This window comes from Drosophila pseudoobscura, chromosome 2, assembly GCF_009870125.1.
Source record: "Drosophila pseudoobscura strain MV-25-SWS-2005 chromosome 2, UCI_Dpse_MV25, whole genome shotgun sequence".
Taxonomy (NCBI): domain Eukaryota; kingdom Metazoa; phylum Arthropoda; class Insecta; order Diptera; family Drosophilidae; genus Drosophila; species Drosophila pseudoobscura.
The window spans coordinates 9,923,137-9,936,052 of record NC_046679.1 but is presented as its reverse complement, the minus strand read 5'-3'; the positions used below and the strand labels follow the sequence as shown (position 1 = coordinate 9,936,052).

General features: G+C 45.9%; 4 protein-coding genes across 5 annotated transcripts; 2 read left to right on the top strand and 2 right to left on the bottom strand.

Moving 5' to 3' along the window:
* Positions 1-329: 329 nt before the first annotated feature.
* Rad60 (DNA repair protein Rad60) lies at positions 330-2,074 on the bottom strand. The gene is made up of 6 exons (XM_001358314.5): positions 1,870-2,074; positions 1,240-1,805; positions 1,083-1,180; positions 839-1,017; positions 563-773; positions 330-496 (listed from the first exon to the last, which is right to left on the bottom strand). Exons 1-6 carry the CDS (start codon positions 1,925-1,927, stop codon positions 406-408), a joined length of 1,203 nt encoding a protein of 400 aa, XP_001358351.3. The 5' UTR covers positions 1,928-2,074; the 3' UTR covers positions 330-405.
* A 475-nt stretch (positions 2,075-2,549) lies between these two features.
* EloA (elongin A) lies at positions 2,550-6,839 on the top strand. Its single transcript, XM_001358313.5, has 8 exons — positions 2,550-2,986; positions 3,214-3,900; positions 3,961-4,404; positions 4,471-4,691; positions 4,758-4,852; positions 5,306-5,505; positions 5,568-5,859; positions 5,922-6,839. The coding sequence occupies exons 1-8, from the start codon at positions 2,906-2,908 to the stop codon at positions 5,999-6,001; spliced, it is 2,100 nt and encodes a 699-aa protein (XP_001358350.3). The 5' UTR covers positions 2,550-2,905; the 3' UTR covers positions 6,002-6,839.
* Positions 6,765-9,672, bottom strand: wda (will decrease acetylation). The gene is made up of 5 exons (XM_001358312.4): positions 9,215-9,672; positions 7,877-9,159; positions 7,513-7,813; positions 7,105-7,451; positions 6,765-7,037 (listed from the first exon to the last, which is right to left on the bottom strand). Exons 1-5 carry the CDS (start codon positions 9,392-9,394, stop codon positions 6,890-6,892), a joined length of 2,259 nt encoding a protein of 752 aa, XP_001358349.3. The 5' UTR covers positions 9,395-9,672; the 3' UTR covers positions 6,765-6,889.
* Positions 9,673-9,837: 165 nt separating this feature from the next.
* On the top strand, positions 9,838-11,997 carry Pex11c (Peroxin 11c). Of its 2 annotated transcripts, none has more exons than XM_001358311.3 (4): positions 9,838-10,130; positions 11,036-11,400; positions 11,459-11,518; positions 11,588-11,997. In XM_001358311.3, exons 1-4 carry the CDS (start codon positions 10,062-10,064, stop codon positions 11,793-11,795), a joined length of 702 nt encoding a protein of 233 aa, XP_001358348.1. In that variant the 5' UTR covers positions 9,838-10,061; the 3' UTR covers positions 11,796-11,997. The 2 variants fall into 2 exon arrangements, with proteins under 2 accessions (XP_001358348.1, XP_015037096.1); XM_015181610.2 differs by lacking the exon at positions 9,838-10,130 and adding an exon at positions 10,287-10,564.
* Positions 11,998-12,916: the final 919 nt, after the last annotated feature.

Below are 12,916 nucleotides of genomic sequence, written 5' to 3'. Positions count from 1 at the left end.
CCCCAACTCCTATCCACACGAAACCCACCCCAAGTGCCACCCCCCGCAAATATGAAAGCCCAACAACAGCATCCGCTCTAGCCTGTCCGAGATCTGGCGTATATGCTAGATAAACAAGGTATTGTATTGGGGGTGTATAATGGCTGCTGGAGGGTTTCTTTTTTTGGAAAGTTTTGCTCTACTTGGGGAGATGCTCTTCCGAGAGTTGGAAAAAGTCTGTTAACTATTTGCTCTATATGCATATAATAGCCTTTACAATTTGATGTCAGACTTGTACATTTTAATTTTTTACCATAACTAAAAAATAGAATATAAATAACTAATATAAATTGAATTCATTGGAACAAATTATAAATTATTTTGAGAAAAACCTTCGGCACGATAAATACAAAAACAATACAATTTTTAGGTTTTCAATTGCAGATCAATTATCTCGTTGCCTTCCATATCCTGGTCTTTGGGCGTATCCTCGGAATCCAGTAGTTCGCCATCAAAGCTGTTTTTTTTATTATTTATACAAATTCAGACGTTTTGCTGATATTTAGGCATTCGATTTACTTACAATAACTTCACCAGGTGGACATCGCAGTCAAGTTCGTCGGCACATTTTCGATATAATACTTTGAAAGTGTCCTTCTTCTTCATGGCTATCACCAGGGGCCGCTTGAACATAGCCCCTTGAACTTTCAACTGAAACTTGTTCGCCTTCTTTAACAAAACGGAGGGCACAGTATCCTGCTTGTAGGTGTTATTCGACTTCAGTGCTCGACCCTCTGCAAAGACAATGAAACTCATATGGGTTATACATTCGGATGCATTAAATTAAAGCAGCACTCACTTAGAGTGTGAAACTTCATAAGACCAATGCTGTGGGGCGTATCGGTGGGCTCTACAAGGCTGTCGTACTTGTCAATCACAACATCATCCACATCTACATTATTTCGCTCGGCCACCTCCTTGAACATGTGCACAAAACGCCGATGCAGCCGCAATTTGTAATTTTGAATCTCTCCAAACCTAAGGAAAGAAAAAACTCACATGTTTAAGAAAGAACTAAAACAATTTCTATCTGACAATCCTACCAGGACAAAGCAATATCCATGGGTGGATTCTCTGATTCAGCAGGTGGCTCCTCCACTGGTGCAGAGCCCCCGGCCTCGTCATCAGAGTCAAGATTCACCTACGGCGAAATAACTATAATAATTGATTCTATATATATATTGGAGGTAGATCTCTTACAAAACCCTCGACACGCGGAGCCACACTCGATGCCAAGTCAATGCTATCCAGAACGGTTGATCGCGCTGCTAGCTCTGCCAACTCTTTCCGATTGCTGGGCCTTGGTTGGGCAACGTTATTCCCCAAAGATTCTGAAATGGAGTTTGCCGACACAGCGGAAATCGATTGGACTTTGTTCCTTTTGGCCCGGGATTTCCTTTTAGGCGGCGATGGCTGCTTGGGCACAGGTTTCTCAACTATGCCCAGCGAGGAGCGGGTACGTCTGGACACCGGCTCTTGTTCTTTCTCTTTAGACTTCTTTTGCTCCATCTCTAACATCAGCTTGGAGACGGGGGAGAGCGAACGGGACGTCTCTTCTGTCTGCCCGCCCGTTGCAACCTTCGCCAAGGGCTTGTCATCTTTCTCCAAACTCTTCTTGTTGTTGCGGGCCTTTCCCTTGGTCTTTGCTTCGTCTGTGTCCTTTATTTTGGGTACTTTTCTGGTTTTCGTGGTAGTGCGATCAAGCAGCATATCTATCTCATTGGACAACGAGTCATTGGACGGATTGTAAACCTCCTTGGGAATTTCTAGACAAGAGGGAAACAATTGTTGAATCAATCCATCGAATTATATGCATTCCAGTTGTGTTACCTTTAAAGGGAGCATCATTTCTCAGAGAGCTGAATATATCGCAATCGTCGTCCGACATTTCGGTGTGAAAATACTTTAGAAACTATATTAAATCTACAATTTTAGTAGGACGCCGACTGCTTTGATTTTCCCTCAATTTTGTTGCCTCAACAACAAAAAATCGAACTTAGCCCACTTCGCCCCCCTCTCTTTAAATAGTTCAACGACTTGACGCAAATGGCGGAAAATTTTACTGATTGTAAATTCTTCTAATAGATCCAAGCCATCTTTCCTCTGAAGTTAAAAAAAAAAACAAAATATATTTCACCTGAACTGCGATAAAGCTATTCAATTTTCATTATTTTCGGTGGGATATTCAAAAATCCCCTTGGCTTACAATGGGTTAATCGTTATCCGTCAAGGATTGTAAACCATATTACTTGATTTTGATATTCCGTCGCGCATAACTAACAAACTAGAACCGTCAGCTCTGAACTCATAATTTTATCCGATTGATAATCAAATTTCCTACAAGACTGGTTAATTTCAAAGCTCTTATTTCTTTGGATTCTTTATAAAATAATGGTTTTGCAAAAAAGGTCAACCAAAAAAAATCAGTTCGGACATCGATAGTATCGAATGAATTCGATTGCTCGTTCACTGTCAGCGTTGCCACTCTATCTGCCACTGTCAGCTGTTCGGCCCGAATAGTGCTAGAAAACGCCACACAGTTTTTCATTACATTGCAAAGTCGGGAAAAAAAAGAAATAGGAAACATACAAATTTCAATGTACTTAAAGATATAGCAGAGTCGCCCCAAGCCGCCTCGCTACAGGAGGCCCATTTTTGTGTGTGTGTTTCGTTTGCTCGTGCTCGTTTGTGTCCTTGTGTTTGGTTTTTGGTGTTTTAGTACCTATGCAAATAACCATTGACGAAGCTGCTTGCGTGCCATTTTTTTGTTGGGTCTAAAAAAGTTGTCTGGCGCAAGAGAGCAGAAGCGAAAAGAAAAGTGAATAAATCCGGGAGCCAGCAGCAGCTCGGTTTGGTCCTCTCGGCAATGACGTCCACAAACAATCTGGTCGATGTTGTGCGTCACTATCAGCGGAGCATCGAGAAGCATGGCGAGGACGAGAAGAGGGTAAGTGTTAGAGTGTGTGTGTGTGTGTTGTTTGTGCCGATACATACCCCTTGATTATTGGCAGTCGTCGCGTCGAGCAGATGCTTGTACACCTGGTGCCGTGCCTTTCGTTTTCTTGCGAAATTTCACGAGATTTACAGTCCCCTGCCGCATGGGCTTAGACCCAAAGGGTTTAATCTAACCTCTAAGCTGCTATAATTATATTTTCTACCCGATCTCGAACACAGCTCATGCACTGCATCACAAAGCTGTTCAATTTGCCCATCAAATTCGAGCACCTGCAGGAGACAGGCATCGGGAAGACGGTGAATGCCCTGCGAAAATTCAACGGCGAGGTTGGAGTGGCCGCCCGCACTCTAGTCACAAGATGGAAGGCCATGGTGGCCGCTGAGGAGGAGCCCGCCGAGCCAACGCCATCGGCAATAGGAACTACTAGCCACGAGGAGGATTCGGGCAAATCGAATGGGCGAAGGTCCAGTGAGGATGAGCCGGAGCTGGAGTATAAAGGCAGCAATTCATCCAGCGGCGGCGAGGACGGACACAGCAGCAGCAAGCGAAAGTCCGGGCACGACGACAGCAGCTCCAAGAACAAGTCTGAGAGGAGCAGCAGCAGTAGGCATCACTCGAAGAGCTCAAAGTCGGACAAAGAATCGGACAAGAAACACAAGAGCAGCCGCCATGATAGGTCCAGGGATAAGGACAAGGATAAGGAACGAGAGAGCCGCAAGGAGTCCAAGGAGCACAGGGACAAGAAATCGAATGGCGAACACAAGACTAAGGACTCGTCCTCCCCAAACAAGTCAAGCAGCAGCAGCAGCCACAGAAGCAGCACTAGCCAACACACCAGCAAGGCCGAGAGTCACAAAAGCGACAAAGAACACCGCAAATCAAAGCATGAAAAGAGCATCAAAGAGGTAAAGTATTAATCTATCGAATACTTTTACATGTAGTCCTACTTTCTATGTGTATTTCAGGATAAACCTCAGCACATCGATCAAAAGACGTCGAAGGAGAAATCGGATGTACACAAATCATCTTCCTCATCGTCCAAATCATCAAAATCATCCAAATCATCCAAGCGACACCGCAGCCCCCAGCGGCAGGAAGAGGAGCTCGCCCACAAGCCCAAAATAGCGAAAAACACAACGACCAAAGAGGCAACCGGTCAAGAGGACTCCGTGGATGGCTTCGATTCCAGCATGGGAGCCAATTTCGATGACGTTCTCGGCATGCTTAACATGCCCATGAGCAGCAGCAAGAAGAACAGCAGCAGCAGAGCGAAGCATGTGGCCAAGCCACATACAGCAGCCTCCACATCCTCCACAGCAACATCATCAACGGCCCCATCAGCAGCAGCAGCTGTGGCGCCATCCTTCAGGGAGGCTACCTCCAGCAGCAGCCGAGCTGTCACAACCAAAGTAAATTGAAAAAAAAACGCGAAAAAGATCCAACCATTGATAATCCAAGAAATGCTATCCCCTAAGAAACCCGAACTACTGGCCTCCACCGCGAAGCTGGAGCCTCTGGATCCGAGCATTGCCCTCGAGCTGCCTACCATTTCGAACAACTACAAACCCTTGCCCCTAAATCAGACAGTCATGGATGTGGTATTCAACCATGGAGGAGGCACCCACAAGCCCTCAGCCGCCCGCTACTTCAACGAGTCTGAGGCTCTGGCCGCTGGCATTTCCTCAAAGACAATGCGGTGGGTACTTCAAGTTTTTTTTACCAATTAAGTGAACCTTTTGATTAACTTTTGGTTGAACGGCAGCACTAAGATCTACTCAGGTGTGAGGACTGGCCAAATCCTGCAGGTGGCCTCACTTTTTGATCTGTGTACGCGAGTCCTCCAGAAGAACATCGATGGTAAGAATGAATGTGTAGTTTGGGTTTTCTGAATTAAAGAAAAGAAATATTAAATTTGAGGTTAACCTAGAAGGATGATTTATTTTTGCACTAAAAAATAAACTTTCTAGTCAGTTTTGCTCTAATAATTGTACGCTTTAAAGAGTTTTAAAAGACATTTGCACATACGTTACCCATCAAAAGTCTGGGTGCACAGATTTTCACTTAACCAACAAACTTACCACGTGGTAACCCGCAACATAACCTCTAATTTTAAGCACGTGGTAATCAGAATACTTTTTCTTTCTTTTTGTTGAATGTGCGTGAATACGTGAATTGACTGTTCTGTTTATCAATTAATAGTAATTACTAACAAGTTTTTATTTTTAATTGCATAACATAGCCTCTTTTGCTGACAAAAAAGTCTCATATCGCATATTGCTGCTGGTTGCTAACTTTCTTTTTGTTTGGCAGCCTTGGAGTACACCGGTGGGGTGCCTTTTGAAGTGCTTCGACCTGTTCTGGAGCGGGCAACACCCCAGCAACTGTTAAACTTCGAGGAGTACAATCCGTATCTAATGGACGACAGCGATGTCCTATGGCAGATGCATGTGACGCGCAACTGTCGCAGCCAGCGGCGTGAGGAGATGGAGACGTGGCGAGAAATGTACTTGGTACGCATTGCCGCTCCATGCTCTGAAAACTTTGTATCTACACGGTATTTTCTCCCTTGCAGCGCTGTCAAGAGGAGAAGGATCGCAAGCTCAGCATACTCGCGGAGAGCATCAAGGCCTCGCAGAGGATTAGCGAGGCTCCTGTGCGCAAAACTCAGTTGGCATTCGTGGACTCGATGGTGAAGCCACCGCGCAGCGTTCAACGCAAGCAGGAGCAGTACGGCACCAGGGGCAAACTGATAGCTACGCCAGCCGCACGAGTGGCGGCACTCTCCAGCGTGACGCCCAATGCCGCCAAGGTGGGCGATGCCCGACTGCGCGTACTGGGCGCAGGTCGTGACACGGCGCAAATAGGTAAGCCAATTAAAGAATCTGATCTGTTTCTCATTGACTTAATTCGTTTACTTTTCCCCCAGCTGTGGCTCCGATGCGACCCAAGAAGGCTCCTCTTATGGCCAAGACCTTGCAGTTTATGCGCGGTCGCCACAAGAGATAGGGGGAGGGAAATTAAGGGGCAGTCAATAGAATGTTATATGCGTTTACTCGTTATAGTTACAATCAATCTTATACTCAACAAAACCACAAAAGCACCTACGAACTGTATCGCAGCGGCTGCAGTCGGACCTCTGGCCAGCTCGTTCCCTTTAGAAAGGGAAGAGTGTTGCCCAAAACGCGCTGAGAGATCCCATTGCGGCGGCCCACATCAATCGGTACCGCTCTGCTTATTATTTATTCATGTTCTATCCCCATAACCCACATATTCATTCTATTTTACTAGAGTTTTTAAGTCCTTAGCGATTGTAAGTCAGCGTTTTTTGTTGGAGAGATTGAATTATGTTCAGGTTGGATCTTTCTAAACTCAATTACCAATTTAGATTTAAATGCATTCGAGAATTAAGTTCCAAATTTCATTTGTCCCAGAGGGCTGTGCGAGTGTCGAAAGTCAAGGAGAGGTAGTGGTTCCAGGCAGATTGCATGTACATATAGTATATACATATGTTATTCCCACATAATCGAAATTTATAAATCTATTGCTATAATCAAAGGCGTTTTATTCCACTAGTAAGCCAAGGCAGCAGCCGTAGGAACCAGTAATCAGTAGCTCAATAGACGACAACTGCAGCTGCACTGCAGAGCAGAGCCTTGTTTTGATCTGAGGAGTCGATCGATCACACGAATTGTTAATATAATGGGATATACATATAATAGTAGGTATATAGAATACACCACCCCCAGCAGAGACAGAGAAAAACCAATTGTTGCACACAGACACACAGAATAGTAACAGTAATATTATACAAACTTATTACAAATAAATTATTTTCAAGCATAAACACATTGGAACTGGAAATTCATTCGTTCTCTAATCTCTATTCTCCATCGATTAAGCGCCAATGCAGTAGAGCGTTTTGCTCTTCCCGTAAAACACGTCGACCAGACGCTGGCAGGAACTATTCATGGCGAACAGACGATTCGATGTGCCCGATAGGTAAGAGGTCGATGATGTGGAGCATCCTCCACTGCTGTTGTCGCTGGTGTGTGGGAGAAAATAAATTAAAAACACGTTCTAAAACGGAAATGAAACCATCTCGAACCCACCTCATGGGAGAGAGCTTCTTGATGTCCCAGAGCCTCAGACTGCCATCGCTGCAGGTCGTGGCCAAATGCTGATTGTGTGGACTCCAAGCCAAAGAGCTAACCGGTGACGGATGATCCTTAAGCTCGCTCAGCTGTGCCCCGGCAGCCAGATCGAATATGCGCACCTTGGCCTCCTCCCCGGCGGCGGCCAGCATTTTGCCATCGGGACTGAAGGCCAGGTTTGTCACTGCCTGGCGGCAATCTGTAAACACACGCATCAGCTTACCGCTGGTGGCGCACCACAGACGGACCGAGTGATCTGCGGATCCACTGGCCAAGTAGCTGCCATTCGGATGAAAGGCAACACACTGTAATAAATCAGAACTTTAGGCTTATTTATACAAGACTAGAGTGCTCTTTATGGCTTGCCTCCACGTCCTGCGTGTGGCCTGCATAGATGATGAGCGCATGCTCGCGCTCCAGGGACCACAGGCGGGCGCTCAAATCCTTGGACCCTGTGACCACATACTGGCCCACGGGGCTCTCGTCCATGCACCAAATGGGATAGTTGTGGCTGCGGTATATGGCGGCGCAGTGCAGGTTGTGGGCCCGCCAGCAGCGCATGGTGGCGTCCTTCGAAACGCTATACAGGAGCGGATAGTGGGCTGAGAATCGCACGTCGGTGACGCCTCTGGTATGGCCACGCAGCTGCAAGCCGCCATACTCGTTGCTGTGCAAAAACATGATGCTCAGAAATTATACGTTTCGCTTATGGAAAAGGAGATGCACTTACAATGAATTATCTGCATATTTCAGACGTTCAGCCCTGCTGCGTTCCCTACGCTCTTCCTCGGTGCAATCACGACTCTTCTCGCTGCTTTCCGGCTCGCCCTGCTCCTCCTCCTCGTTGTAGTCGCAATTGTTTAGTTCCCAGGGACACTGCGTTTGCGGATAGCGTCTGTAGAAGCTCTTGCCCCGGCAACTATGCTGATTGAGCTGCCACAGCTGAACGGAGGAGTTGTCGAAGCCCGCCACCATGTGGCACTCGCTGGCATCCACATGGGCTGCGGTGAGGCCACGCGTTCGCTCGCTTATCTTTAGGAAACGCGGGAGTTCGATCTGAGCCTTGAGTACTTGCGATGTGCAGGACTTAAGGGTTTCCAGACAGCCATCTACATTGAGCTGGGACCTGGCGGCCTCCGTGAATTCGGCGCCGTCCGGGTCCTTCTTGATGTCGTTCTCCAACTTGATGATTGGGTCCTCGGCAGGCCTCTTTCTGCTGTTTTTCTCTGCGATGGACTTGCCCGGCTTCTGCTCACTCCGAATACTGAAAGTGCCGGTGGTGCCGTCTTCCACATCCTCCGCATCGACGTCGTCTGTTAGGCCCATCAGATGATCCTCGCTAAAGACTCGCTGCTCGTTCTCCACGATTTGCACATGCACCCAGGTGTACAGCAGGTTCATGACGAGTACATGACCACGTCGCTGCAGATAGCCACAGATCTTGTCCACCACCTGAGATGTGGTGTGCAGCTCGTACTTGGAGGAGCGAAAGTGGGTCACAGTGTCGTCTGCCTCGGCAGTTTCCAGCTTAATGCAGCCACTGAGTATCTGCAGCAGGTTCATGAAGTAGTCCAGCTCCGTGTCGCCGGTGTCCTGCGCCTCCCGCGCAAACCGTATGTGAAAGGTGGAATCCGCCGAGGTGCAGCCATTGATCTTGGTGGGCATGGGGGCGTCGTAGAGCTCCACGGGGGCCACCAGGTGCGCATACTTTCGCAGCAGTTCGCCGGCGCCCTTGGCTTCCCGCGCTTTCAGCAGATCCAGGTAAAAGTGGCACAGCATGGGCCCGTAGAAACGCTTCATCTCGATTCGCAGCGGCTCAGGCTGGGCCTCCACGAACTGCGAGAAGCGTCCGAACTGCTGGTCCACCATGTGCTGGTTGTTGGTGATCACCTGGACGTTCGAGTAGGTGAAACTGTTGCCGCCATGCAGGTCCGTCTCCAGCATTTTGCTTACGGCAAACTGATTCTTGTTCTGCAGCAGGAGAAAGTCCGAGCGGCGGAACCGTTCATTGCTCTGTAGGGAAGGATGCGATTAGTATATTGATTTGCGGGGCACCAACACTCCTTACCACATAGTTTTTCTGCTTCAGCAGCAGTCCTACGGCGCAGCGCAGCAAATCGTTCTTTGAGGATTTTTTGGTTACTGTCGTTTTTATGCCGGCAGCACCAGTGTAGATCGGCGAAGAGGCGTGTGTGTGGTTATTATTGTTGTTATTGTTGTTGTTGCTGTTGGCACTGGGCAAACTCATAGTTGAGCAGTCGACGCGAAGAACCCTGATCCTGTCCTGCAACTCACGCAAGCATCAGTGTTGCGTGCAATGACAGTCGCTTCCGTTGACTACTGGAGCTTCCTCTACTCGATTGTTGGCATTGAAAATGTAAGTTGACTTATATTCTTTGCTCTTTTCGTTGTTTCCAATTAATTTGTTTGCTGCTCCGGTTTATTTGGGCCGCTAAAATTAATAATTTTTTTGACTATGCAGTTGCATAGTGATGGTAGGTGAATATATCGATATCGATATATCGATAACGATTTGAAAAATTTGATTGCAAAATTAATGTGTTTTGGTTTGCTCATCGTGATGATCTGTTTTCTTCTTCTTTCTTTTTCTGTTGTATTATCTTTTTTTGTGAGTTTGTTGCTGGTCTGAAAATGTCGCTGTGAAAATTGCAAGAAATCTTGGCATAGTAAAGATGACACGAACGTACGCCGATATAACATATATCAATGAATTTATGGCTATCGATTGCTAAACAGCAACAGCTGTTCGAATTGTTATTGTTTTATTGGGTGTTATTTATTCCTCCTCCCGCTCCCGCTTTCGAATTTTCTTTGTTTTGCTTTTATTTCATTTCGGTGCGCGTTTCTGACTGGACTGGTATTATAAAACAGTACTTGTACTTGTTATAGCCAACATGAGCAGCACATCGAAGTTTGTGAGCGAATTCTGTGATATTATCGACTCCTATGGCGGGCGTGATAAGGTAAATAAAGAACAATCAAACACCAAAATCCATTAACAATTAATTGGCCGCACCACCTGTTTTGTTTACCTATTACTCAAGAGCGTGTGTTTGGCTAAAACTAAAACAAATATAGAAACTGCATCGTGGCATTGTGACAGGGTCCATTGAAGGGGCCTGGCTCTGACTTGACCCTGAACCAACAGGTTTTTCAGCTCTTGGCTGGGGTTTTTGAGAGGTTTCGACGAGGAAGTCTCATTTTTGGACCTTGCCTTACTTCTTGCATTTGGCAATGGCTTCGATACGCATGGTTCGACCCGGCTTATCAGCTCTGGCAATACTCACTAGCGTAGCGTCGTCGGCGACTGACTTAAGATAATATAATGCTGAATACTATAGCCGGCAAGCAGTTAACCCGCTGCCAGATAAAGAAGATTATACGCTGCGAGAGAAAGGTTTGTCCACTTTCATATTAGCCATGTAATGGGCCAACAAGGGTGACATTCGATGACCTATAAATGCCATAGAACAAACCCCATTCCCATTGATTTCAAAGCAAATATCTTACAATATTAATAGCCATTCGCAATCGAGTAAACATTGAAGCCGCATCATCAGTGCAGGAGGAGGACTCTACTCCACTCCCCTGGCTCCAGTCTAGTGGCAGCATTTACGCAAGATGCTTGTGGCATTCGTGGTGTTCTTTTTATCGCTGATGGTTTTTTATCTGTTTGTGACAACAAAACAATTTCACAAATAGCAATGGTAAAGGGGGATCGAGGGAGAGAGTCCGTAAAAGGGGTCAAGTGAGTGCAAACAGAGACACGGGTTCTCGCTTGAATCGAATGGAATTGGATACACAGCTGTACCCCGACACTGAGTAAATAGTAGTATATTAATGTCTCTCTCTTTCTCTCTTTTTACAGGTGATGAAAGCGCTCTGCTACAGCGCCAAACTGGTGGCTGGCTACCATGCTAAAAGGAATCCCGATTTGGCTAAGCGATATGCCACGGCCAGCTCGAAGATATCTGGAGCCAGAGCCACCCTGCGTCTGATCGATGACATTCCCATGATACAGTACGCCCTCGAGTATGGCTTGGGAGAGAATGAGCCGGATCGCGTTATGGCTGTGCTGGGGGTGACGGCCAATATTGTGGACCTGCTGTACTATCCCATCGAGAAGGTCTGCTGGCTGGCCGAGCACAAGATTGTGGATGTGAAGAATGCGGACAGATGGGACAACGTAAACTCTATATTCTGGGTGCTCTCCGTTTACCTCAACCTAATGCGGTACACTATTGACGAACTCCAGCCAAAAAAACGACCAAACTATTGATTTATCTTCCAGAACAATGCGTAACTTCTCCCTGAATCAGGAAAAACTGAGCTGCAATCCGAAGCTAAGCGAGTAAGTAATCATCCCAGAGATGCACAAATGATTGCCGCCACTGATGACCCTTCCCTTCCCTACCCACAGCATTGATGCCACTGTCTTGGCCAAGCATCGCCTAGAGCTGGTGTCTATTGCTCGCATATCCCTGGACTTTGTGCACGCTGTCAGCACCCTGCCCGGTGGCTACCTTTGGGGCGGCAAGCTCACCACCTTCCAGGTGGGGGCGATAGGCACCCTATCCGCCGGCCTAGGCATCTATCAGATCTTTGCCAAGAGAAGACTGAACAAGTAGTTGCCGCCGCTCGCCTTTTTGTACTCGTACTTTTGTTGATTGAAAGTTTTAAACTAGTCGTTAGATGTTTTTGTACGTTAGCAAATTAAGTGTAAAGTCGGCAACAAGTGTCTAGCACGTAAGATCATTGGGAAGCACAAAATACACGCTGAAAAATTGAGAATAGACTGACTGGGATTCTTGGTCTGTGTGTCCTTTATTATCTGTTACTTCATTTTATTGTGTGTTTGCTGTTAGGTTCCGATACATGTCATGTATGTAGTACAGTATATGTATGCTCTCTTTTCTGTTTTAGTGTGCCTTTAGCATGCCAGCTTTTGCTGGCTTAACTTAATGTACAGGCTGTCTCCCTCCGGCTTCGCTTCAGCTTCATTAATATTGTCGTCGCCCTGCCGAGACGAGGTTTCATTACATGAAATATTCATAATAATAATAATAATAATGTTTGTGTTTTTGTTTCATTTATACGATTTGTCAGTTTAGCAGTCATTGTATACAATGTTCTTCCCTAGGCATATTTAAAATACTCATATGTCTGATATTATACTCGTTATGCATGGGGTTTATAACTTGGTTTGTTGTTAGATTTAGATTTAGATTACATGAGGCACCCACCGATCGTCCGATCGACCTGCCCCCTGCTCCTGGTCAGGCTTTGGGCTATGGTTTAAAATAACATTTCGTTAGTAAATATATATATATATCTAATTTATGCCGCATAATTATTAACAATTGGTATTACTTTTATCATTATCTTTCGGGCTCTCTGCTTTGCTCTGCTTCATGGGTAAGCTCTTTAGATGTATGAAATATTAATGGGGAGACCTGTATTATAGCCCCATCCCGTATTAGCGCGTATCATTAAAATTCTCGTTAGTCTGATATAAATAGAGATATTTTTGTTGTTGTTGTTGTGGATTTGTTAATTCTTCAATAATATACCTAGCTACAGGAGTTGTACGGTTATGCATTTATTATTGTTAATATTTGTAGTATTATTTATTCCCCCTTTCGTTCTATTTCTTTTTTGCATTTCGTATACAAAAAAAAGCCTCAAAAAATGTTCAACTTTGTTCCATTTGCTTTTTTGTAGCTGTTGTCTTAGTGTGTGTGTGTATCTA

Coding starts and splice junctions, on each gene's coding strand:
- wda (XM_001358312.4), bottom strand. CDS start 9,394: ATGAGTTTGCCCAGTGCCAACAGCAACAACAACAATAACAACAATAAT. Junction 7,814..7,876: donor AAATATGCAGATAATTCATT/GTAAGTGCATCT, acceptor GTTTTTGCACAG/CAACGAGTATGGCGGCTTGC. Junction 7,038..7,104: donor AAGAAGCTCTCTCCCATGAG/GTGGGTTCGAGA, acceptor CCCACACACCAG/CGACAACAGCAGTGGAGGAT.
- Pex11c (XM_015181610.2), top strand. CDS start 10,493: ATGCTGAATACTATAGCCGGCAAGCAGTTAACCCGCTGCCAGATAAAG. Junction 11,401..11,458: donor GTTTACCTCAACCTAATGCG/GTACACTATTGA, acceptor TTTATCTTCCAG/AACAATGCGTAACTTCTCCC. Junction 11,519..11,587: donor TGCAATCCGAAGCTAAGCGA/GTAAGTAATCAT, acceptor CCCTACCCACAG/CATTGATGCCACTGTCTTGG.
- Rad60 (XM_001358314.5), bottom strand. CDS start 1,927: ATGTCGGACGACGATTGCGATATATTCAGCTCTCTGAGAAATGATGCT. Junction 1,806..1,869: donor AAATGATGCTCCCTTTAAAG/GTAACACAACTG, acceptor CCTCTTGTCTAG/AAATTCCCAAGGAGGTTTAC. Junction 497..562: donor GTCCACCTGGTGAAGTTATT/GTAAGTAAATCG, acceptor TAAAAAAAACAG/CTTTGATGGCGAACTACTGG.
- EloA (XM_001358313.5), top strand. CDS start 2,906: ATGACGTCCACAAACAATCTGGTCGATGTTGTGCGTCACTATCAGCGG. Junction 4,692..4,757: donor ATTTCCTCAAAGACAATGCG/GTGGGTACTTCA, acceptor GTTGAACGGCAG/CACTAAGATCTACTCAGGTG. Junction 4,853..5,305: donor CCTCCAGAAGAACATCGATG/GTAAGAATGAAT, acceptor TTTGTTTGGCAG/CCTTGGAGTACACCGGTGGG.